We start from the raw sequence: 26,515 nt of genomic DNA on the forward strand, positions 1-26,515 counted from the left end.
CGACGCCATTTTAGTCTCTAAATGAAACGTCGGGTAGTCGAAGCTACGTTTACTTAACGAGGAGGCCAAATCAGACGTTGTTTTAATGTTTTTTCAATTAAATGTGTAAAATATACAAAGAAAATTACTACATTTAAGTTGGTTAAGTGTTTCGTTTCAAACGAAACATCGCTTGTTTTACTGCTGGTCGGTAGGTGGCGCATAACGGAAGTAGTCGGATCAGTTTCGCTTTAAGATGCAACACAGGAAAAACTAGAATTAGGATACGTCATTGTGTAAATTAAATAAGCAGGTTCGTTGTTTTTTGACACAATTTTCTTTCATGTAAGCAACTTCAAGCTCATCTATTGTGCTACTTTCTGCCGCAAAGTGTTGTATCACCGCGTACTTTATCTTGAAAAACCGAGCCACCGGAAACTTTATTTATAACAGCTCGGCTTGACAGTCGGTCAGCGATCACACAGGCACATCAGCTGTACCAGAGACAGGAATACTGACCCAATTTATTGAACAGAGGATAACAACAGCGAAGGGACTACGCGTCGCAGTGACTGACCGAGGGGAAAAGTGTGATATTCACATCTTCTGTAAGTCCTTCTACGCTTCCTCTGTCTTGAATTATTTTTATGAGAGTTGCCACTAAAACGCAGTCCGTGTTTCAGCACGGTGCGCTGTAAATAAGAGATGTCAGCAGCTGTTAGCCTCAAGGTGCTTTAAACACTGGTGATCCTGGATTATAAAGGTGAAGTGTGTACCCTTCATGTCCCAGTGCCCTGAGCTCGGTATGCATGTGTAAAAAAAAAACCTGCAAAAATACTGCAAAATACGAACATTATTAAACCAAACGCAGCTCGTTTGTAATTTTTGTGCAGTGGACTACGCACTCGGCCTGTATTGAATTGTCTGACAGCTGAAGACAGCCCAGTCTTGACTAAATCCTGCTGTTTGCATGCTCGTAAAATACATAATGCAAGAGCCCACCATTTTGTCTCAGAGATTTTATCCCAGCGCGTTTACTCAAGCATCTCATTTGACTGACAGAGCCTCAGTCACGCAGTCAGTCACCCACCAATTTACACTTTAATCAGATAGTTACTCCCCTGTTCCCCAGATGAGTCAGACTGGAGCTCAACCAACAGTTTCTTTATTAGTTACGATACAGGGGGAAACATCTGTTTGCTATTTTGTGTTCCCAACCAAGCATATGCTTTTTGGAGGTACATTAAGTCCACTAGTGACTAGTCTAATATATACAGTACTGCCCTAAATCCCACTTCATGCCTATTAAAATGTTATAATTCAACTCTGATGTCATTTCAGAGGATGCGGTTTGTGATCCTGATAACACAAACGTGCTTCTGTTATTTCTGCTCTAGTCTTCTAACTAAAAAGGGGGGTTGTCAAAGTAATAGAAACATGTGTATACATGTCTACTGTGTTGTACATGCATTATCTTTTATGAAGCTAAGATTTAGTGGAAAATGGTTAGCGTTAAAATGCTTTTGTTTTCTGTGGTACAAAATGACACAAAAGCAAAAACATGCCGATTTATCAGTAAACTTGATCGGACGGTGTCATAATAATAGTTGTATAAACCAAAATAGAAAATGAAACTGGATTTTTATTTATATTTTAGGAGAAAAAACTGATACAAAGACTGATTTGAGAAAATTATTTGAGAAGTAATAACAGAAATAGCACTTGTAGGAGGAACCTGCACCATTATGTCTTCATCGTGTTATTTTCCCACATTCTTGGCATTCACGTGGTATTCTCTAACTTAAATATGATTTAATATTTCTGTAGCCGTCAAAGCAAAATCAGAGGTCTTATCGTTTTAGTGTTTTTTTTTTCAAGGACGCCGCCTGGAAGACAAATCAAATCAACTTAATTTTCTTTCCCTGTAGCTGCCAGAGTAAACTGCGCGAGGAGTTTACAGCAAAGCTTCACCAACCAGTCTGCCCAGAAACCGGCACAGACCTGACAAGTGTGCCATTGACTGCTCCGACTGTGAGAGAGAAGAGGAGGGAGGAACAAAGACATAGAGAATTTGTCCTCCCCAGACGTAAGGAACGAGGGGGGGGATTGTGGTCACAGAGATCATTGTCCTGGGAGCCTCTCAAGGGAAACACGTTCGTTGAAAAGTGCGTAATGGCCGAGCTGTCATCGGCCCAGGTGACCGAGTGCACCTGAGCGTTACTGCTGCAGCGCACACCGACACAGTCACCACTGCGCAGTTAAAATCAACACGGCCGCGGCTTCAGGAAACTCAGCAAGAGGAGAAAACGTGACTGGACTTTTTTTTGTTGGATTACTGCATTTTTTTTTGCCTGGAGCTGTTGGTAGTTTACCTGAGGTTAGGGAGGAATAAAGAAGCACATGGCGCCTGATTGTGGAGCGTGGATTAACTGAGCTGAGAGGAGGAAGCAGCTGGAGTTTTTAAAGCATCCGTGTGCAGGAATGCAGATTCACATGTGGAATTCATCTGGACATACAGGTTTGCATCAGCAGTTCCTTATTATCACTGTTGTTATTCCAGTTAATGGATTAGACATTGTTGCAGGATTGTAACCACTTATTCATCCCGTATTAGACTTATCAGTGTTTTTTTTTCAACTGTAATTATTCTCCAGATGTTATCAGCTCATTTGCATGAACTAAATGCTGATTTGAAGATACAGAGTCAAGCTTTTATGTCCAAACATATGGATATATAGGATCTAAGCAGACTCTTTAGATCGTCGCTGCAGCAGATGCTCACGAAAGCTGCTTGATTTGTCACCTTATTGACTCCCAGCTGTCTCCTGGTGAGACTTTATTGAGAAGAGGCCCGCTGACGTCTTCGACATGGGTCGTGCACTGTTCACCACGCTCTTATTAAGTATCCCCGTCTGCAAAAAAAATCTGAGTTAATTATTCTCCAGCTTGATTTAACATTAGATGTCTACTCGTCACGCTTTGTGGAGGAGCAGACATCAAGAACAGGGAAGTTAACTCTTGTGTCTGTGTTTGTCTTGAGTGTAAACAAAGCTTTGTGTGTCTAGAGCATTAATACCTGTAAGGAATACAGTTGTGGTGAATTGCTGCGATGGTGGCACTCGAGAGCCACGAGCACTTAGATGAGAGGAAGGAAGGGAAATTTATTGTTTTCGTACAACAGTTCTCCACGGTGTAGTATTTCCAGACTTCACACTCTGGCTAATAAGTTACGTGCTCAAACCCCAATAATGAATCTAAGATTGTTTTTACTTCTGTGTCGCTACACTAACTAAAATTTAAAATATACCGGAGCATGAGTCATTCTTTATTTTTTTTATCTCCTTGCTTGTTATGTCAACAGGGTTTTGCCTGGAATGTTGCATAAGAGACAGTTTCCGTGTTTGTTATGGCCTCGGACGAGGGTAGAAAAGACAGTCTTATCTTTTGGAGGGTGGTTTGTGCAGGCATGACTTTATGACTTTATTGTGTGTAGATCTCCCTTGTGCCTCTAAAACAGTTGTGAGTCATCAGAGAATGGACACGGGGCTTCTGAGGGCGTCCTGTGGTGTCTGGTAACAGGGCTGAAGGGAGGGGATCATCCCTCAGATACTTGATCAGTTTGGGATTGAGTGAAGTTGGAGTCCAGGTCGGTTTTTGAGTTGTTCCTAAACCATTTTTGTGTGTTTGTGGCTGCTGAAGCCTTCAAAGAGAGCCATTGCTCTGGGGTGGTGGGGTCTGTTCTGGTGTAAGTGGGGGCTTCATGTCTAAGTAACATCCACACTAAAGCCAGATGCAAAAGTTTCCCAGCAGAACACTGAATTATCTCAAGATGGTCGATGTTATTCACATCAGGTCATAATGTTGTGGCTGGATACGGTTTATTTAACATCCCTCGCCTGTGTAATCACAGCAGAGTATCTGCGGTTGAAGTCCCATTTGCATCGAACTCGCATAAAAGTTAATACGTTAGTGGCTGTTGAAATTCTTCTGCGTTTGTTCCCATTATCACAAATATGATGAGATGAAACGTAAATAATTCGTATCATGGTTTTAATGACGGCAGCAGTCTTGCTTAACCACAGCTTCCTCATTTCAAGGTCTTACTGATTTCTCTTTTTTTTCTAGTGTCGTGCTGGAGGAGCTGAGCCTGTGAAGGCCCGTGAGGCGGCCATGTTGGATCTCTCCCTGACAGCGCTGGTGTTGACCCGTCTTCACCCGTCACCTCACAGCACCCGACTCCCGACCTAACTCCCCCCCCCCCTCCTCTCTTCCTACGTCCCTTCTGGAAGAAAGGTAACTCCGTCGTGTTTTGCGGGTTGATCTTTTGTTCAGTTGATGCGCTTCGTTTGCTTTTTTGGCAGTTGTTTAAATAAACCAACTTTAGGTGTTGTTTTTTAAGCGGGGCCAGACGTGAGACTGCGGTTAAGATTATTTGATTAAAGGCAGCGATGCTTTAGTGGGTCCTGTGTAAATTTAGAGTCTGATGGGCTGTTTCTTTTGAACGCATGTCGAGGAACCTCTTCAGTTTCAACCTTTTCTTCTGATTTCATCGATAAAAGACATTAAAGGATTCAACCAACACATTTTTTCAAAGCAAAAAATTCAGGCGAACTTTTTATTTTTTAACTGTGTGCCACCTTTGATTACTCAAGAACGATACCACTCAGGGTTATTCTGTTTTTTGTGGTAGAAACGTCAGAGTCTTGTCTTTCAAAAGAGACCGGGACCATGTATGAGCTCTAAAATGTTCATGAACAGCATTCATTTTACTTAGCGTATGTCCTAAATACGTGATTTGTTTTGTTATATTCTGATATAACAGCCCTGCATGAGATTTCATGAAGGTTATGGGACTCAATCTTCCAATAAATGATCATACCACCTGTACCTACCTGAACATAATAACATATTTGTGCACTCCTCGTTGTCCACTGTACTGACATCACTCTGTCTGTCTTCCAGGTCCTTAGTGTTTGTGGAAAATGTCCTATGCACATCATAACCTGCTCACCTGGAGCTTACCTCACCTCCTCCTCCTCCCGCTGACCTACCTCTGGCTCCTGGCTGCTCCCACAGGTAAATTAAAACCCTTCGCTCGACAGGCGACTGTCACCGCGAAAGCTGATAAAGCACCACATCTGCTCCTGTCCCTCTGCCATCTCCGCAAATGACCCACACACACCTTTCATTGCTCAGGGTGTAGTCTACATCCTCCTCAGAGTCTCACACAATCGTGATACTCGGACGTTTGGTTCTTTAAGCTCGTCGGACGGTCGGTGTTTGCTGTCGCTCTAATCTGAGGCGGAAAAGAGGCGAGCGTTGGCACCCCTACTGTGTGTGTGTGTGTGTGTTCCCACTGATGCTACTGTGCTCAGTGGGTTACAGTGCGAGGGAGGACAATAGGGGCTCTGTGAGTGGACGTTGTGTTTGAGTTTTGCAGGGGTGGGGGGGTCAGAAGAAGAGTGGACTGGTAGGATGACTAAACGGAGGCCGGAGGGAGGGAGGGTCCTTTCTCAAACAAACTGTAGTGCTTTTGTGTGTGTGTGTTTTTTTGTTTTTTTTGGTTTTTTTGTATGCGGTAAGAAGATCCAGCGTCGATCCAGGCTTGAGTTACGCTGATGCACCGTTGAAAAAAAAAAGTCACCCGTGGCTCTCGTGTTGCTACGGTAACGGCAGTTACCGGCGTAAACGCTGTTGGAGACGGTCTAATGAACTGCGTGTTGTTTTTTATTTCGATGCCACCGGGGGGACGTCCTGGTTTTTGTGTTGCTGCAGTGTAAACGTTCAGCATTTAGACTTTAGACGTCTTTATAAAAACATTTTTAAGTTTGTCAGATGGTTCATTGTTTAGTTAAGTCCTTGGAGTCGATGTACTTTATTTAATTGGCACAAAGAAAAAGGCTTTATTGTTTATTTCGTTTCTTTTTATTTTAGTTTTCTTTATTAAAGGAATATGGATTATATTCAGTTTTGAATAAATAAATACACATGTGCACATCCCATTCGTGAGAACCAGACCCACCCATTACCTCCCTCCAATCCCAATAACCACCCTTCAAATAAACAGAAATAAAAAAATAAAATTAAAATAAAAACACTTGTAAAACTTGCTTACAAGCATGTGCAACACACGCACACAAGTTATTATAATCACATATATGAGCCTCTTCTTTCTCATCTGTAACCTAAACAATGAAGTGAACAAATTGAAAGTTGAAATTTAGATGGATTAATAGATAGATTTTTCTTTAATATCAATGAAAATACTAAATCTTAAAGGTGTTTGTTCTAAACTCTGAAGTGTATAGATATTTAGATTATTGTCCTTAACACAGTTTAGCACATTTATCCCAGTAGATACAAGTAGAATAAGAAACCAGGGGGCAAGTTTTGTTTATTTACAGGTAATACCACAAAAAAAGGGTCGTAAAATCAGATTGGGCCGATATTCAACATTAAATGATCAAGATCGGATCAGAAACAGAATAAAAACTTGATCAGGACACGTTTACATGCCTTCATTAGCGCTGAAACAAGTGCTGCCACTTGACCTGACTAACCAGCTAAACATCTAAACTGTCACAACCTGCACTTACAGTTTTCTTTTTTTTTAATATTATCAATTACTGTTTGGTAAAGTTTTAAACCCAGAGATCACTAGGCCTTGAACTCTAAGCAGAGCTGCTTTCGTTCGTGCCTGCTCTTGATCCTGTGAAAACGTCTTGAGGCGGTTTGGGTCGTTGAATGCAGAGGGAAGCTGAAAGCTATAGGTGTCAGAGTCAAAAATAAAATGGTTCTATGTAATTTTATTTTTCACTTCAGCCAACTGGAGCTCAGCTGTACTCCCTCATCCTGACCAGAACCACTTAGCGAGCTTGGCATGTGTCTGCAGGACATTCTTTAAACCACATCTCGTTTGTTTGTCCCTCTGTTACTGTGTGACAGTATGTTATTTATACACATTACATTTTTTTTCATCCAGGACGGTTTTTTGACTAATCTGAACCAAAATGACCAAGAGTCGTCTTGAAGATGAACACACACACACATTAGCACCAGCTCACTGCATTGCTGATATTAGTCTCATATGGTCTGGCTTACAGGGCGGAGTTTTTGTGCATAGTGCGCACTGTGCTTTGGGTTTTAATCAGTGTCTTGTTTTGTCAGGGAAAAGCTTCACTTCCTCCCTCTCCTGCTGACTTGGCCGACTGCTCCGACTGCGTCTCCCTGTCGGCTTCTCTGAGAAATGCTCAGTCAAAGCTTAATCGGTGAAAAAGGTCTCTGGTTGGGACCGGAATTCTCCGCTTGTTCCACTTTGTCCCCTTTGGCTTTGACGCCCAACAATGCCTTGATTGATAAGAACAAATAAAAATCTTGAAAAGCCTCGGAAGCGCTGCCCAGTGTGGCAGATGAACCAGTGCGCTCACATGCAAGTGGAAAAAACTGAATTGTTGCCTTCCTCAGAGTTCTCCTTGTCCGATTAAGACACCCACCTAATGCAATTAGAAATCAGTTTTCACCGCCATGTATACGCCTTAATCGGACTTTAACTGGACATGACTGCACATGCTAGGCAGTGTGATAGTGGAAGAGAGATTAGCAGTTTTAGCAGCTGTTATCAGAGCAGAGCAACTTGGCGTTTTTGTTTTGTCCTTTTATTCTCTGGATAAATTGATAAAAGCTGTATTATTCAGTCTTTTTTGGGATCTTCTTAAATCTTTTCGCGCCTACCATACAAACGAATGAACTGAATTGGAATTATTTTGTCATTTTATTAATTTATCTTGTCATATTTTTTCTGTTTTGTGGGAAATTAAAAATTATAAATAAAAACTTTTACCTCTTACAAACATTTTGTGAAAAATAAATTAAACATTAACTATAGTTGAGGTCAACTAGAGGCCAAATGGAGCCGAATGTCAGAAGAAGAAGGTAAACAGAGTCAGTAGAAGAACCAACTGAGTGATAGCGCACACATTACGTACGAGATTAAAAAAGCTGAACTGTTATCCATCTTGTTGTTGTTTGAAAAGCTGGTCTGCTGCATCAGACTCGAGCTGTTTATTATATGACTAATAAGTCAACTGGAAAGGGGGGCCGTATGAACACCGCCGAAAAGAAACATATCGCCACCTAGTGTATAGGAGGAGGACATGTTCCCGTTAGTTACTGTGACAACGACCGCTGTACATCTAAACACAACTCAGTGATGGAGCCTTTGGCAGATCCTTGAGATCACGCTGCTCTTTTCTCTGCAAGTCAAACCAGTTCATAACCCAATTACGTGACAAGTGAATCATCTGTCTCACCTCACATCCCTCCCTTCTGTCTTGATCAAGGCGTGTCGGCAAACGTCTGCCGGGTCACTGGTGGGATTCTGGGGATCCACTGGAGCAGCACCATCAGCATGGGTTGGTTTCCCCTGGCGGACGGGAGAGGCGGCGCGACGTGCTGGGAGTCCTGCTGCCTGGAGCCGAGCTGCAACGCCGTGTGGAGCCTCGGCGGCCGCTGCGTCCTCCTCAGCTGCCTCCTTAAAGGGGGCTGCCCCATCACGTCTCTGCCGCAGCCTCACGAGGAGTCACTCGGCCTCCTTCAGCTGCTCTCCAAGGTACGGTTACCGCCGGGTGAATAAAGTTTAATATGGTGCAATTATTGAAAACGATAATGCATATTTTTTTTTTTTTTATAAAATATGTTCTTCTCTGCATCTTCACTTTAAGGGTCCCGTCAAAATAAAGAGTCGGAAACCTCGTAACGCGATGCGTTCATCAGGCCGCAGGCAGCACCAGAAAGCACAGAAAGTCCAGGCGGCCGCAACGGTAACTTCAGAGAGTTTGTCTTGACGTTGTTTGCTTGTAGCAGATATTTGTTTATTTTTTAGATTCACAGACTGATGCATTTGCAGCAAAACACTGCAGATAACTTGACCCCCTTTTTGTTGTTTTGTCTTGAAGCATTTCCTCCCTCTTTCTTGTTCTTTTTACCATCTAAAAACACATTTCCTCCTTGGCTTTTTATTGCATTTGATCTGCTTTTATTTTCATCTGGGGTTGAATGACTTTTATTTCTATTTATTTATTATATTATTATATATTTGTCAGTCTGTATGGCCTTTAAATCCATTCGATCTGTTTTTATTTTCACCCTGGATTTTAATATTTATTTATTTATTTTACATTTCTTTGCTATATTGATGTAGATCTGTATCCTACATGTTTTTCTTGCCTGAGAAGCACTTTGGTGCAAATTCTCTTCCCTTTTCAGGAGCTATATAAATGGAAATAAACATTTCCATAGATGAGATCTTCTGTCTATACGACTCCTTGAAGCTCCTCCTCCGTATCTTCTCTTTAATTGCGTCCACAGGAGAGCTCCAAACTGACCGAATCAAACCCAACTCCAACATCATCCAGCACCGTCAGTCTCGTCCAAAAAACCCAAAAGAATCTGAGCCAGTCAACCACCGGGAGTTCAAATATCACTGCTCCTTCGCCGCGGCAGAACTCGACGGCCGTGGACGGCGTCACCCCCACCACCACAGCAGCGTCTTCCAGTAGCAGTGATGTCAGCGCAACCACAGAAGCCGCAGCCACCACCACCGTCACTGCTCCAACACCGGCCGGTACGTGAGGAATTATCATCTATTTCCAGCCTGTTCAGTAATATGTCTTGTCCTCATGCATTAACTATGACCTAATTAATAACAGCACTGCACGGTGACATGTTCATGTCAGTTCTTCACTATAAGTCTGGTTAAACCCGTTCTTTAAACTACGTTTGTTTACTAGTCACATTTGAAAAACATCCTGCTCTGGTTTGGCTTCAGTTGCCGATTCGACAACATGCATAGGTAGCGCTCGACGCACGTATTTTATAGCTGCTCGGATAATCTTTTTCCCAGATGAAGGCATCAGGCGCCGTGGGTGTGAAATCAAATGAGAGTAAGCAGTAGGAATGTGCTGAGACACGCTGGGCTTCTACAAACAGGAATGACTCGTACATCCAGCTTGTCCGCCCTAAAGTTGATAGATTGTGCAGAGAAAACAATGTAGAGTAATAAATATGTTATCCCTTTACTAGCAGCAGATTTACAACAACAAATCAGAACAAGGCTTTATAATTGTTAGCCTATTAATATGTATCTCCTGTAGGTACGGAGAAGTGGCCCATAAGATGAAAAAGTGAGTGAAACAGGTGGCAGGAAGTGTCAACCGCATATAAGCTTCTTTCTTTTTTTTTTTTTTGAATCATTACTCATACTAGAATAAGAGTCATTATTTCTCAACCTCTACTCAGTTCAGTTTTCATGCGTAGTGCACTATAAATACATATGACATATATTGTTATCTTTCAGGTTAATGATTGGCAGACCACCTGCAAACAGTAGCCTATGTCCTCATGCAGTTATCATGAACAATTTAGCAGGTTCACGTCCAGTATTCGCTGTTTTTATCTTCTCTGGTGGTGGAAATATGATCTTATTATCTTAAGCTTTTTACATGTTCCACACTGTTTACCTTCCAGTTAATTATTTCTATAGGCAGCGCAGGTTGAGGCGAGGCAGGTTGTACTTCTACGATACATCAAGACTGGTTTGAATTCACCAATTCATCTCTGATGTGTCTATCAAGACTGTTTATTCTGTTTATATGCTTTTGTGGCCACTAATCTTCCTGGGGTCCACAAAGGTCATAAAATATAACTTAAATGCTAACGTTTAAGCATGCAAACAGTCACTACACTTCTAAAAACAATAATAACAACAATGTAATTATAATGATACACACACACACACTGTATATATGCATAATACCATAATATATTAATTACACTATAATTATACAAATATACTATAATAGCACTAATAATGCCATATGTTGGTCAACTATGTTCAGACGCCACGATCATAATAATTAATAGTAATGATTTTCCATTCTTATACTTTGCTGCCTTAGGTTGGTCTTAATCTCCTGAGACCCTGCGTCCTCGTATGGGGACATGAAGTTTTAGGCTTTATTGCAGATTATTCTGCTACATTTAAACCCATTGTCCTCATTAGTGGACAACTTAATCTTTCATCTAGCGGTAGCAAAGGTTACAACTTATTTATTTATGCTTATTAACGTTTCTAGTTTGATATGATTCACAAATTTAACACATTTTTTCAATAGCAACAAGCTACGTTGTCGCTAATTAGCAAGTACTCGTTTGAGGACGTTGGGACTTCATTGTTCTGTCTTTTCTCAGCCATTTTCAGCCATTTTTAAAATAAATAAATAAACTTTGTCACACTTTGGTGACTTCCTTATTGTTTAAATTGTGACACAATACCAGTGTCCACATATGAGGACATTAAGTTTTAGGCTTTATTGCAGCTTATTCTGCTTCATTTAAACCCAATGTCCTCATTAGTGGACGATTTAGTCTTTCATCTAGCGGTAGCAAAGGTTTAAACTTATTTATTTATGCTTATTAACGTTTCTAGTTTGATATGACTCACAAATTTAACACATTTTGTCAATAGCAACGAGCTACAGCGTCGCTTATTAGCAAGTACTCGTTTGAGGACGTTGGGACTTCATTGTTCTGTCTTCGCTCAGCCATTTTCAGATATTAAAATAAATAAATAAACTTTGTCACACTTTGGTGACTTCCTTATTGTACAAATTATGACGGAATACCAGTGTCCACATATGAGGACATTATTTCTTTTCAAAAACTACTACTTCCTGTTTAAAGATGATGCTTAGTTTTCATTCATCTTAGGTCCTACCAATCCCAAATACTGTAGAGAAGTTCAGGTCTCAGGAGGCTCTGTTGTTTTTTTTAAAGTTAATTTGTTTTGTGATGTGAGACATGTCAGTAAAGAGTTCCAGGATATTACAGATACATATTGGTTGTATTTGCACGTGTTATCACCTGTTGAAGAATAATAGGAGAATAATTCAGAATTCACTCCCCCCGATTATTTTTTATTATTTATTCATCGGTTTCCTGTTGGACGCTGGTTCGTCTGACCTACCCCAGTGTTTTTGTTGATCCTCCATGCTGTGACTTTGGCATTGTGTCTGATCCTGTGCTGTTTTCCGTGACAGTGAGGGAGCTGGTGGTGTCGGCAGGAGAGAGTGTGGAGGTGACGCTGCCCCGCAACGAGGTCGAACTCAACGCCTTCGTGGTCCCAGCGCCCACAGATGGTAAAAAAAAAAAAAAAAAAACACTGAAATATTACCCTCAAACTAACATAATTACACCTGAACATTTAATCTGAGTCACCGTCATCATACTGAACACTGAGTTTCAAATCCATCCTGGAAAAAGATTACACAGTTTGGAAAAGGCATGCACGTCATTATTTTTAAATCCCTTGATCCCTCTTCACCACGCTTCAGTGACAGTGAAAACATGTCATCTGGAAATTGTTCTCATCTGACAGATTTTAGTTTTATATGTCACGTTGTTGTTTCTCTACAACAGGGACAAACTATGCATTTGACTGGAGTCTGATAACTCATCCCAAAGATTACAGCGGGGAGATGGAGGGAAAGCACACAAAGACGCTTAAACTGAGCAAGGTGCGGGTCACGGCTTTCATATTCATGCCTCTGCTAAACAAAGAATAGTGCAGGTGGAGCTCTGCTGAAAGTATCAACAAAGGGGGTTTTGGTGTGAAGGAACTTCCTCTTTTCTGCTCTCATGATTTGCTTTGACTCTTTCACAGCTGACTGTGGGTCTGTATGAGTTTGGGGTGACGGTGGAAGGGGATAAAGCCTACGGAAAAGGTTACGTCAACGTCACGGTCAAACCAGGTGAGTGTGAAAATCCAACTTTTCTCCAAATGTTGGAAAAATGAATGTAGTTTGCGAAATCACGTACCGTGCATGCGAGATGTAATAAATTCCCTTTTTAGTGCTAAGCAAACATCCTTCTCAGCGTTTTCCTCCCTGACCCCGTTCCTTCTTAAAAGTGTGACGTGCAGCTCGGTGAGCGAGTTCATTCCTTCATTTTCCACCTGACAGAGCCGCGGGTAAACAAGCCTCCGGTTGCCGTAGTTTCCCCAGACTTCCAGCAGATCTCCTTGCCGACCAGCTCTACGGTGATCGACGGCAGCCGTGAGTCCTCCTCCCACGCAACACGACACGAGCTAAACAGGGCGAGAGGCTCGTAGCCGTAACATCCTGTCGTCTTTTCAGAGAGCACAGATGACGACAAGGTGGTGGCGTGGCACTGGGAGGAGGTCAAAGGTCCCCTGAGGGAGGAGAAGGTCTCTGCTGACACCCCCGTCCTCACCCTCACCAACCTGGTGCCTGGGAACTACACATTTAGGTACACATGGACGTCTGCTCAGCTGGTGGTGTCGACTTGAAACAAGTGTTACAATTAGCATAATGTTGCGTAGTGGCTTATATCGTTCTAGTACGTTTTTTGTGTATTTAACTAATAAAGTCTCCTTATTTATCAGTTTAACAGTAACAGACTCAGATGGAGCCACAGACTCAACACAGGCCACCCTCCTTGTCAACAAAGCCACGGACTACCCCCCCGTGGCCAACGCCGGCCCCAACCAGGTCTGACCTATTTTCCTTTTATAACATGTTTTTTTTTTTTTTGTTTTGTTTTTCTTTGAATGACAAAACAAACCAGTTTCCGCCTCGTTACCGATCGCTTTCCACTCAACTTCATTCAGGTCATCCAGTTGCCCAAAAACTCCATCACTCTGTACGGCAACCAGAGCATGGACGACCACGACTCGCTGTTGTACGAGTGGTCCCTCAGCCCCGAGAGCAAAGACAAAGTGGTGGAGATGCAGGTGAGCGACGCCGCGCGACTGAATTTGGAATATTTTTTTTTAGCTAATATTTACACAAGATTTAATATTTGATTTTTTTTCTTTTTTTTGTCGCGTCCAGGGTGTGCGCACGCCGATCCTGCAGCTGTCGGCCATGCAGGAGGGAGACTACACCTTCCAGCTGACTGTGACCGACTCGGGCGGACAGCAGAACACCGCCAAGGTCACCGTCATCGTGCAGCCAGGTACACAGCTGCGTGCTGGTTAGCAACACGTCGAGAAAGACATTTGTCTCGATGTTTATGTTTTACACCTGTTTGTTCTGTTGTGCGTCGTCGTGCACCGCTCAGAAACTTGAATTAATACCTTGTGTCTCTTCCTCTGGATTCATGTATGTACTTAAAGCTCCAGCAGCAAACAGTGACAGTCAGTAACAATCTGTAGCTATATACATTCTTGCCCTTTTCTAATGCATGAAGCTGAACTTGCTTCTCGTGCCGTGCAGGGGAGTTGCACGTGGGTGCATGTGTGCGCTCAGACTGATAAGATACTAGCTATACCGCAAATACACAATGGAGGTTGTTGCCATGTTTGAGCAGGACCTATAATGTGAACACACGTGCACCTGCGAGTAATGATATCTGCTATTTAGAGACGGCGAGACGGCGAGTTCCAGGTATTTCAGGGAACGGTTGCTGTTCTTCTGTCGGCTTTTACAGTGATAGTTATTGGAATGAAGTGTGTGTTTTCTGTGGGATGAAGAGTAAAGGAGTATAACGGGTCCTCTTTGGTCTACAATGGTGGAGACGTTCCTTAGAGAGTTTGGCTCATATTTACGTGATAGCATGAGAGCAGATTTGTCGGCCGCACATCCTCGAGATAAATACCTCGTTCCTACACATCCCAAAGGTGCTTTATTGGTTTTAGACTTGCACAGTGGTGTGTGTGGTGGTTAGCACCGATGTCCCACAGCGAGACCATCATCTGACTTCCTCCCACCGTCCACGTCTCTGTTTCAGCCATGTGATAGGACCTCGTCCCTCATCCAGTGACAGCTGGTGACAGGAAATGATGAATGAATGAATGACTGAGGACGTGTGGAGGCCATTTAAGTGCAGTGAACTAATTTTGTGATGATTTTTGCTTTTTAATGTGTCAGGTTATCCTGTAGGAAGCAGGATTATAGAGGATGACTGCACTGTGGTCATTAAGGGACGCACATGGTCAACAAAACACTCTGTTAGATGGACAGACTTTAATGATCCACAAGGGAAATTACTTGGTCGCAGAAGCTTTACACATAAAAGAAACTTTCTTAAAAAGCTCAAGTAAAAAGAAAGATAAAATAAAATACGATTAGATTTAAATAATAAGTAATATCAAGTAAAATAAAATAAACTGTGTAATCAGTTTTATGAATTAGCATTATGAACAAATGCTAAGTAGCCCAAAGTGTGCAAGTGTGCTTTTTGGTGCAAACTTTGTAAATTATAGCCTCAGTTTCCTCTTCTTAGCTGACCTGGTTACCTTTACCGTTGTCCTTCTATCAGCTTGAACCAGTCTGGTCATTCTCCTTTGCCTTCTGGTCTCCTCACAGAGCTGCTTTCTGTATTTCAGACCATCCTGTCAGATTGTCCCGACTACGTCTATGAGTTGCTACCGTTTCATTGGCTGGAGGAGCATTTGAACAGTTGTACCTGATAATATGTTATTTCTTTCTTTTTTTTTCTGTAGAAAACAATAAAGCACCAGTAGCAGACGCAGGACCGGAGAAAGAGCTCACGCTGCCGATTGAACAAACCACGCTGGACGGCAGTAAGAGCTCCGACGACCAGAGGATCGCCACCTACCAGTGGAAAAAGACCAGGTCCACATTTATCATCAGTTCTTTGTAATATTAGGCTCCTGCTGTGTTGCGTGTAATCATCCGAATTATCCGAATCTCCTAAATTCCTCCCCTCGCGTTCGCTTCTGCCCCGTCTGTTCCTCCGCCAGTGGTCCCGATGGTGTGAAGATTGAAAACGCCAACAGCGCCGTTGCCACGGTGACGGGCCTGGAGGGCGGCACGTACGAGTTCACCCTGACGGTGACCGATGACAGGAACCTGGAGAGCAGCGACACTGTCAGAGTCATCGTCAAGGAAGGTTGGGACATTTGTGTGTGTGTGTGTGTGTGTGTGTGTGTGTGTGTGTGTGTGTGTGTGTGTGTGTGTGTGTGTATGTTTGTGTCTGTGTGTTGTGTGTGGGGCCAATCCTGTTGTGTATTGCAAAATAGCTCATAGGATTATGATTGTTGTTGTTGTTGTGAAATATGGGTTAGTAATTAGGGAAGTGCTCTAAGTACATTCCTGAATCCAGTTTTTGTCTGTTCTACTATGTATATATACACATACTTATAGCTGCCATAATATGTAAATCCAGACTAATGCTAAATTACAGGCAATAATACAGAATGTACAAAAGTCTGTCAACAAAAACAGTTTATTTTGTGTGTTTACCAGTGTACATAATGTTTTGGCAAGCCATATTTTGATCAGAAAAATAAAACTAGTTTGTGTTCTAGAAAGAGAGTGGGAGCTCAGCCTTAAAAATATAAATAAATAATCTAATAAGCTGATTAATTCATTACAAAATGTATTTTTCTGCAGTTGTAAGAATCCTGGATATTTCTTCACATTAAACTTAAATACAACACGTGTTCTGGTTTGTGTGTCGTCCACCAGAAAAGGACCAGCCGCCCGTGGCTCACGTTGTGTCCAGCCCGCCCATCTCCCTCCCCGTCCGGACCGCCATCCTGGACGGATCTCGCTCCACCGACGACAAAGGTGGAGTCAGCTACCTGTGGACGAGAGAGGACACCAGTCCCGCGGCCGGGGTGAGACGTCCTGTCGTAACGAAGGGTTTGATTAAGTCTACAACATTAGAAAATGACGATAATCATAAACATATTTTCTTGTCTCGACAGGACGTGCTGAACAACTCCGACCACCAGGCAGTGCTGTTTTTGGGAAACCTGGTGGAGGGGAAATACAGCTTCATCCTGACTGTAACCGACAGTAAAGGACAGAGCTGCACGGACAGGGGCACGGTGGAGGTCAAACCAGGTAAAGAGACAAAGACGAACCTGGAATACAGGGTCTGCATTGACGTCGCCCCCCTGAGTGGCAAAAACACACTGAAATGTGTCAGTAAATACAGTGAGATCAGGAAAAATGTGGATTATCAGAACAAATTAGGGACAACTGGACTCAACAATGATCCATATGGACTAGCATGGATTTGGAAAAGTGGATTAGCCTCAGTTCCAGTTAGTTTTAGGTCATTTTTATTAGGCTAAATGTAGCTAAATAAAAGATGCTAACGCTGCTAAGAGCTTTACTGAGAAGTAACGTCAGCCATACAATACTGTAGCGTCTGACCGGACGTTAAAGGGATGACGAGGAGTGATGGTAAATATTCTATTTATTGTTTTATTGTTATTTATAGTTGGAACTGAAATAGTTACTGTCGGCTGTAACTACGACAAAACAACCATATCCACAAACTTATCTGACAGCCCTCCAGGACGTAACTTAAGAAGTAACTTTCAGTATGACTTCATCAAAAAAATACAGCATAAATTAATATTACCTGACACTAAATGTGAACCACAACATCAGGTTTCTGTGTCTGGATTCCAGTTATTTCTTCGTAATGCAGCGATACATTTACTTCTCTTTTCTTTGGAAGATATCTTTTTAGATATAGCTTTTCAAATTTGTTGGTTCAGTCAATCGTACAACAGCTCTTTACCTTTTTTAGACAATTTAGACCCTACTAAAGCCTATGATTCAAAGTAACGCTGCTAATCTTCATGATCAACTCTCACTTTTTTCCCCAGTATATTCTGTACTCTCCAAGGCGTTCTGGATATTTAACAGTATACCAGTGTCGCATGGTTTATTTTTGATTTTTTTTTCCACCGTGCATTCAAATGATTTCCACACAGCAAGAGACTCAACAACCAGCAGCAGCCGAGGGTTGAGCAGGTCAGCGCAGCATACGGTGCACAGACACACACTCAGCCAGATCCTAATCCGTCACTCGGCGCTCTGGCCTCCCTCCCAGATTTCAGCCGCGCGTCAGATGGATGAATGCATCCCACAGTCTGCCCAGTGTCACTTTCTCCCCCCGTCGCCTCATCTCTTCCTCTTCCCTCTCTCTCTGTCAGACGTGTGGGAGCGCGACCTGGTGGAGCTGGTGTTGGAGGTCTCCGTGTCGCAGATCTCCCACCGCCAGCAGGACATGCTGCTGCGGCAGGTCGGGGTTTTACTGGGCGTGCTCGACAGCGACATCACCGTGAGAGAAATCAGCGCGTTTAATGAGCACAGGTGAGTTCGTCTCCCCACCACGTCAGAATCACAGATTTCATGTTTTATTGATTTTGCAATATTTCTGTAATAATTCCTTTTTCTGTCTCAGTACTCGTTTGGTCTTCCTGGTGTCAGGCGGTCCGGGGCGCCCCCCTCTGTCCGGACGCAGCGTTGCACTTAGCCTTCGCAACAAACTGCGCAAACAGAAGAACGACTTCCTCATCTACAAGGCCCGACGGGTGGATACAGTCAGTGAGTACCTGACGGATTTCTAAGATACACAACACTGCAAAAAAAGGAATTTCAATAAAGCAAAAAACCCTTGTATCTGAGAAATACTTCTTATATTTTGTTCAGAGACAAGAACTTTGTGCTTATTTTAATAATTTTTGTCAAGCAAAAAAAGCTTAACCCATTTTTTTTTTCTTAATACAAGATGATTTGATTGAATCCAAGAAGATTTTGCTTCTTTCTAGTGATGCTGTTTTGCAGTTTACTGTTTTATATTAACCTGTTTATTCTCAACAAGTTAAATATTAAAACCTTTTTGTTTTTGTTATTATTTAACTTTTATTGTTCCAGGTTAGTCCCATTGAGGTCAGTGTTCACTGGCCAAAAATAGTAGCAGCATAAAAAGTTATAGACAGGACACAACAAACAACAACACATTCATTAAAAGTAATATTAATCCAGTACAAATGATGACATTAAAATAGCTGCAAACAATGACAAACTCAAACCGATGTATTCAGCATTGAGAACTTTAAAATTAGACAGCGGGATAAGGCTCCCAAGATTCAGGGTTTTTTGTTGAAGGTTCCAGGTAAGAGGAGCCGAGCACTTAAAGGCCTTTTTACCCATTTCAGTCCTTACACTTGGTACAGATAATAATATAACATCTTGCGATCTCAAGCTACAGCTACCACCAGCTTTCTGAGCAATCAAAGAGCAAATATAATAAGGGAGCACGCCTAATGTAGAGAAATTTAATCGACATGTAACTTTACCTCGGTTACTACCCAGTTATTATGGCTAGCGTGCTAATGCTAAAGTAGACGCTGGGATATTTAAGTGAGGGCCTTTTACACGTTTAGGCCCGTCAATGGGGAAAATAAGACATTTATTTCAACATAAATCTCAGACAAACATCAAATCTCAGCGCACAGGTGTGTATCCTGCTTCTAAAATAAAAGAAATATATAAATTAGGGCCGACAAAGTTATACACTAACAATTTCCTTTGTGAAATCAAGAAGGGATGCAGCACTAGCAGCGCTGTGGGTGGCTCGCTTCAAATCTTATTATTTGCATTTAGTGTCTGTGTCATTGTGTAGCCAAGTAAACAGCTGCTACAGACACAGCCACTGCCCCTCTTTATGTTTTACATCTGTTTGTTCAGCTGTTCAGCCTTCATCCACCACTTAGAGGCTCAAATTAACTCCTATCTTGACTTTTAATACTTAATACTTCCTTCATACCGCATATGTATATATATACAAGCACATAAAGAGGCTTCCCCTCTCACCAAAAGCAGACCCTTCTAGATGGTTTCCAGCTTAGACAGGCAGAAGGTTTTTGAGCATGTTGTTCCTTTGGGAGTAGTTTTCAGTATGCGTCATTGTTTTGGATAGTTGCAATAGTGCATTTGCATAAAGAAAGCATGTTTGCCTCCTTCTGTATTGCTAAAAGTAACAAAAAACATGGAAAATATCCCTGTAGGCTTAATTTTAGAATAGAAAAGCTACTGTTCCTGCATTAGTATTTGAATTGCTTCACATAAATATAGGTCGATAGATAAATAAATGATAAACTCACATATTGATTTAGTTTGAGCCTGAGTCTACATGCAGGTCACTAGCTCATTGACTCTGTTATTTAAGACAACGCTTAGATAAAAGGTGACTTTTTTGGTCTGGTTTTTCTTTGACTCGGTAGCGAAGTCGTCATCTTGCTCCGTGCGGGACAATGTTTCCTCTGTTAACGCTCCCGCTCTCCTCCTTCCTCAGTCTGCCAGCTGAACTGCTCCGGCCACGGAGAGTGTGACTCGTTCACGCGACGCTGCGTCTGTCAGCCTTTCTGGATGGAGAACTTCATCAGAGCTCAGTTCGGAGACGCGGAGAGCAACTGTGGTGAGAAGAGATTAATCTCAGTAAAAGTGGAAGCTCGTTCGGTGACAGGCTGCTGTCTCTGTCCCGCATTATAGTTACAGCGTTATACATTAATATTATTATATACGTGTCTATGCAATAATGCTACAAGACACAGAATTTCCCACAGGATAAATAATCTATCTGTATGAACTGGTAAATTATTTACAAGCTCTTTCTTATATTAACGCCTCTAAATTAATTTGTGTGCACTTACTCCATTATGAATATTTACGTTTTCAGAGTGGAGCGTGCTCTACGTGACCATAGCCTCCTTCATGATCGTGGTTGCTGTGGCAACATTCATCTGGGGGATGGTGTGCTGCTGCAACAGGTGAGTGCGTGCGCTAACATGTGTTCATGCAGTTTATTTTGATTAGCGTAGCCGCTGCTACCAGCTGATGATATTTGGTGCGTCGTTCTTTTTCTGCAAGGAGGAAGAGCAAAGCGCGCAGAAGCAAGAGTCGATATAAAATGCTAGAAGCTGACGAACAAGACAGTCTGGAGCTTCATCCGCCAAGAGCTGGTGAGACAAACTCATTCACACACACACACACACACATGACATCTCTGCAGCCATTTATAATTAAACCCAGACAGAGGTGATGGTTTTTTTTTGGTGCATCTGTAAACGTTCTGCAGGTGACTTGTGAATCAAATTTAAAAACACAAGCCTCTGACTTAAAATACCAATATCACAACAACAATAGTCTCTGATTCTGTTTGTCTTCATCTTTAAAGCCATTTACGGCTCATATTCTCCTACTCTACTGGTCTTTACTGGTCTTAAACATCCAGTAACATCTCATGCAGAGGATCAAGCCTGAAAGCAGCTGTTCAAAAACAAGTTTATTATTCATGTAGATTTTCTTTTGTCTTATTTATTTATATACGGTTGTTCCTTTTATTATTTTGATCCCATTAGCATCAGCATCGAATATTCTTCCTGGGGTTCAACATACATTTAACATACACATAAACATGCTCGCTCACACATAACAACTGCACAATGACACATAAAGGAACAAAAACTAGACAACAACAGTTCCCTTATTAATAAATCAAACACAGAGGAAAATATAATGGCCATCATTTAACAGATATTACACATTTACAAATCCTCAACTCATTTTTCACACCCAAATTTCATTCTATACTTCAGTACTACCTTAAAAACTTAGTGTTAATACACAAAGAATCACATTCATAAACATAATTTACTCTCTGAAATGACCTCGTTGTATTTTGACCATTTGTACACACATTAATGCCAAAAAGGATTTTCACTGACTACAGCTACACATACTAGAGATCGATATTTGCGTATTTTACTGGCATCGGCATCGACCAATATACAAGTTTTCGCAGGCAAGATTTACAAACGGACGCATCCACAATAGCCTTGTCCGGCTGTTGGCGCTGCAGACTCGTGCAGCCCATACATTGCCCCTCCCCCACTAGTAGAGTGCGTGCAGCTGCAAGCTGGAAAATGCTCCTGCTCTACCTGTTTTTACCTGTTTATTTTGTACGCACAAGACCAATAAATGTTTGTGTCTTAGTGATCAAAGCATATGGCAGAAATCATTCATAAAATGCTGCTGGAGCACACATTCATCCCAGAAAGGGTAACGCTGACTACAGTTATACATACTAGAGATCGGGCTGATATATTGGGCCGATATTTGCGTATTCTGCTGGTATCAGCATCGACTGATAGATGGATGCGTTCATCGATATACAGTCCATGCATTTGTGAAATATTGCATTAAGAATCACTCTTACTCTTCAAGTGCAATTGCTTTTAGTGCCGTCACAGACAAAATACTAAACAAATCCTAAAACAGCCATTAAAAACTTAAAATTTATTGTATAAATTTTGATTATTGGGTCATTTTGGTGCCAGTGATCCACTAATGAATAATAATAATGAATAATAAGTACTGCTGCAGCACAGCCGTGTGCAGACCTTCTTCAGTGTGTAACCACTTGTCCCCATTAACACCTTGAGTTCGGTGTTGGACACTAGAGGGTTGTTAGAGAACCACTAATTAGAAAACCCGTCTAGTTTAATCTTCCTCTAATGACGAAGTGTCACAGATGTTCCGCACCATCCACCACTCATCCAGAAGTAAAGTGGTGCAAAAGTGTATTTTCTCCACAATCGAGCCGTTGCATTTCTTCTTATGACTTCCTTTTTAACGTCATATCATTTCTTTGTCCTCTGCCGTCCAGCCCGTCTGAAGCCGATGACAGCTCCCACCTCCTCCGCCCTCATGCACTCGGACTCGGACCTGGACAGCGACGAGGGGCAGGGCGGCGTCCCGTGGACGGAGCAGGAGCGCGGGCACCTCCTGAGGCCCCAGAACGGCTCCATGAGGAACGGCCAGGGTCCGACCAGGGCCAAGAAGCAACGGGAGGAGCTGCTATAGCAAGAGAGAAGGGGGGAGCTCTCAGCTGCCCTCACGCGGCCTTCCTCCTCCTCCTCCTCCTCCTCCTCCTCCTCCTCCTCCTCCGGCTGTCTCACCCCTCTGTTCCTCACCCTTTCTCTTATGTTGCTCTTCAACGCAAAAACCTCGCACGTCTCATCTCCGAAGACGGACGGCGTGATCTTGGAATTATTTGAGAGGGAAAACATGCTGGAAACATGTCGCCGCTCTGAAGAAAAATTCCCCTGCTCCCAACGCTGAGCCAGTTCAGAAGGAAAGAAAGAAAGAAACTGTGACACTGAGAACTAGAGGTGAGCACCGTGTTTTTCCGACGGCATAAAAAATATAACCTAGAGACATTAGGAATGTACTACTGCTCCTCTTACCAGTGGAATCGCTTCGCTTAGAAAACTGTGTGAGAGGAAAGTAGCCTGAGTGACACTTTCTAGAGAGACTTTCTAGATTAAAAAAAACAAAAACTGCTTCAAATGACACGAAAACCAGCCACTTGACACGCACACGTCTTGCCTCTCGTTCGTAGACACGCATGTACCGACGCCGTTTCAGGTCGACCCCGATGCTACCAAACACTGCCGTTTTTAAAACCAATGGTGAATAAACTCTGACGATTTTGACAGATGGACTAAAAAAATAAATAAATAAATAAAAGAAAAGAAAGAAAACAACCAAAACAGCTATTAGAAAATAACAATAATGATAAAATAAAATAAGTGCATGAAGAGCGACAGATTGCGGTTGTGGTACGATCTGATCTGATGCCGGAGCGATTGGCTGCATGTTTGTATGTCGGTGTGTATGTGTGGATTTTTTCTGCCAAAACATGTTGATTCAAAGCAGTTTGTATGTTTTTATGTCTGTCTTATTATTATTATTATTATTATTAACCCATAGATCACTGTAACACACACACACACACACATACACTGGAGTACACAACGTTAACGATCTCATCATTGAGGAGGAGGATGAGATGCTGCTTCCTCACCTTGATATTCATCAGCGTAACGACTGCTTGAACCTTAAAGACCACTGATGTTTGTTTGTGTGTTTGTTTGTTTGTTTGTTTTTTTTCTCACAAACGAACCTTTTGGTTGTGATTCGATGTTAATGCACTTTGATTTAATGTCCACGGTGTCATTTTTGTTGTTGGTTTAAAACAAAAAAAAAAGGGAGAAGTTCACACGTGGTGGTTCGAGTCGGAAAGTTCAGCCATAAAACAGGAATTTGATTATAATATCAAATATATACATTCAGTTTTAGTAAAGCTCACATGCAGAAGCACCTAATAAGTGATTTAAACGTTGTTGAATGTATTAAATTAGGTGATTTTGCAGTTTTGGTGCAATTTGTCTCCAAATTATTATCATGTGAATCTTTTATTTTGAAAGAATAGATGAATCAGTTTATACTTGCCATTAAAAACAAATATATTTTTGGATAAAGGTCAAGATCCACAATGCGTTTGTGATACATAAATCTATTGTGAAGGTGAATTAAAGTGACAGAAGAAAACAAATAATGTTGAATATTGTGCACATGAGGAGGTTCAGACTTGTCCGTGAAGAAAACGTCTTCCAATAGATTTGCCATCTTACCTTTAAACTAATTTCCGTGGAAGTGAGTTATCGGTGCGTCCAGATGGAGATAAAGACGATGCTAAATCCCCCCCCAAAACAAATCATTTCTTCCAACAAACAGGAACAGACCGTTAATCTAAAGGATGATTGCTTCCTCCCCCCAGAGAAGATTACCATAAATAAATGTACCGCTGACAGCTGAGAGGAAGCAGGAAGGTTTTATTTCATCTTGCGTCGGCGGTAGTTTGAGGTGTTTCATGGCTGAACTGTACCGAGAGAAAACTTTAAACCGACATCTCACGGTGTGATGGCTTTGCATGCAGAATGTGAAAAAACTGCCCGCCCCTTTTTCTTTGTCTCTTGTTAAGGAACGGGTTCACCAGCGATTCAGTACGACCTGCACTCTTTGGGAGATAAGTTTAAAAGTCTTGCAAGGAAAAAAAAAAAAATTAGACACAAAAAAAAGTGTGTTTCTGCTGCACAAGCTTTGTTTTGTTTTTGAATTATTTCATCCACAATTAAAAATCAAGCGCACCCAAGTGCCGACTCTTGTTTGAACACTTGTTTTTCTTTTCGTGCACTATACAAAAAAAATAAAAAAAAAGTTGTTTTTTTTTTTTTGGGGGGGGGGGCACAGACAAAATGTTAATTAATTTCTTAGTTTATCTTTGTTTCCCCCAAAAAACTCTTCCAAGGTCATTTTACGTCTAGCATTTCGTCTGTTACATTTGCGACTAATGTTTTGAGGTTTATATAAGAGAAGGGGATTGACCCGGACTTTGAAGAGTTCACTGTGAAGGCAGATGGCAAAACTGTGGAGGGACTGTGAGACGAAGGGATATTTTGTTTGTTTGTTTGTTTGTTTTAACAAGATGTGATTGAAGGATTACTTCTCGTTTCTCTCTTTGACCTGATGCAACTGGATAATCTGTAAATTAAAATAAAATGTTTTGGTTTGTTCTTGAGTTTGATGATCTGAGTAAAGACTTTTTTGTGTGTCTGTGAAGGTTTTCACTCATCCAGAGAGTTGGTGTATTTATAAAAAACAACGACAACAACAACTACAACAAAACAAATGAGGGCAACTGGACTTGTAGAGTTCCTTCAATCATGAAGCTTTTGCTGGGGAAGCCTTATCTTCAAGAAAGCTTTAACTTTCCTTCCTTGGCAATAACAAAACTGGAAATCCCATGAAAATCCCACTAGATCAGCAGTTTAGATAGATTCAGATCAGCCCGTCTGGCACCAACAGCCATGTTCAAAGTCACTTAAATCCCTTTTCTTCCTGATTCTGATGCTTGGTTTGAACTTCAGCAAGTTGTCTCGATCACCTCTACATTAATAAATGCATTGAACTGCAGCCATGAGACTGGCTGATTTGTGTTAACAAGCAATTGAACAGGTGTACCTAATAAAATGGCTACTTGGTGTAGATTTCTAATCAGTGAATGAAATGAACGTTTTCTGGTTAATATCGCAGCTGTGTTTCCACTTAGAACCAGTACAAGCCAGTGAAGTGAAACCTTGTTCAACAGGATCTTTCAAAAACGTTGCAAAAAACGTTTCAATAAAAGGTTCTAAACTGACGTGCTTGTAAAGTTACGTTAATTTTTTAGTTTTCTGTGGGGGACCCCTGCAGCCCAATGACACTTCTATAGGCTGGCAGGGAGCTCTAGAGCTGGGTTGCCCAATATGTCCATAGATGGAGTTAATTTAAGGCCCAAAAAGCCCAAAAAATGCATGTATTTATTAATATGATGACAAAGGAATCAATTAACTATTCAAAAAATAATTAATAGAGTTATCAGCTAACCTAAAAACGTAGTTTCGGTGGTTATAAAGTATGTTTATTTCATTTAGAAGTAGAGTAGAAATAATTGTCAAAAATCAAGAAGCAGACAGCATCATCATCATCACTATCAGGGGTGTTTTCACAGACCTTCACTCTCTTGTCTCAGGAAGAGGAATCAACAACTGTTGCTAATATTGCAGCGTGCTAAGTGCTAAATAATATAAATTATATATATATATATATATATATACAAAAAAATCTCTAATCAACCAACCCCCCTTCCTGCAGTACCTCTGTAGACCATCTAGGGGTCGCAGTCTCCCTGTTGAAAACCACTGTCTTAGAGACTTAACTGTAGAAAATCGTCCTTTTTCTATTTTAGAATATAGAAATGTATTCCAGTACCTTTCTACAACTTTTCCACTGCTGTTTTTCTT

General features: G+C 41.6%; 1 protein-coding gene across 1 annotated transcript; it reads left to right on the forward strand.

Moving 5' to 3' along the window:
* The first annotated feature begins 58 nt into the window (after positions 1–58).
* kiaa0319l (KIAA0319-like ortholog) lies at positions 59–25,251 on the forward strand. Its single transcript, XM_047605197.1, has 25 exons — positions 59–587; positions 1,908–2,497; positions 4,105–4,272; positions 4,942–5,055; positions 8,319–8,587; positions 8,700–8,798; positions 9,346–9,601; positions 12,075–12,173; positions 12,454–12,551; positions 12,698–12,785; positions 12,996–13,088; positions 13,170–13,302; positions 13,439–13,544; positions 13,664–13,786; positions 13,887–14,010; positions 15,500–15,632; positions 15,761–15,909; positions 16,488–16,639; positions 16,730–16,868; positions 17,975–18,134; positions 18,226–18,368; positions 20,122–20,244; positions 20,506–20,596; positions 20,697–20,788; positions 22,495–25,251. The coding sequence occupies exons 4-25, from the start codon at positions 4,962–4,964 to the stop codon at positions 22,689–22,691; spliced, it is 2,961 nt and encodes a 986-aa protein (XP_047461153.1). The 5' UTR covers positions 59–587; positions 1,908–2,497; positions 4,105–4,272; positions 4,942–4,961; the 3' UTR covers positions 22,692–25,251.
* The last annotated feature ends 1,264 nt before the right edge of the window (positions 25,252–26,515 follow it).

The sequence above is a fragment of the Mugil cephalus genome, chromosome 14 (genome assembly GCF_022458985.1).
Source record: "Mugil cephalus isolate CIBA_MC_2020 chromosome 14, CIBA_Mcephalus_1.1, whole genome shotgun sequence".
NCBI classification, from domain to species: Eukaryota; Metazoa; Chordata; class Actinopteri; order Mugiliformes; family Mugilidae; genus Mugil; species Mugil cephalus.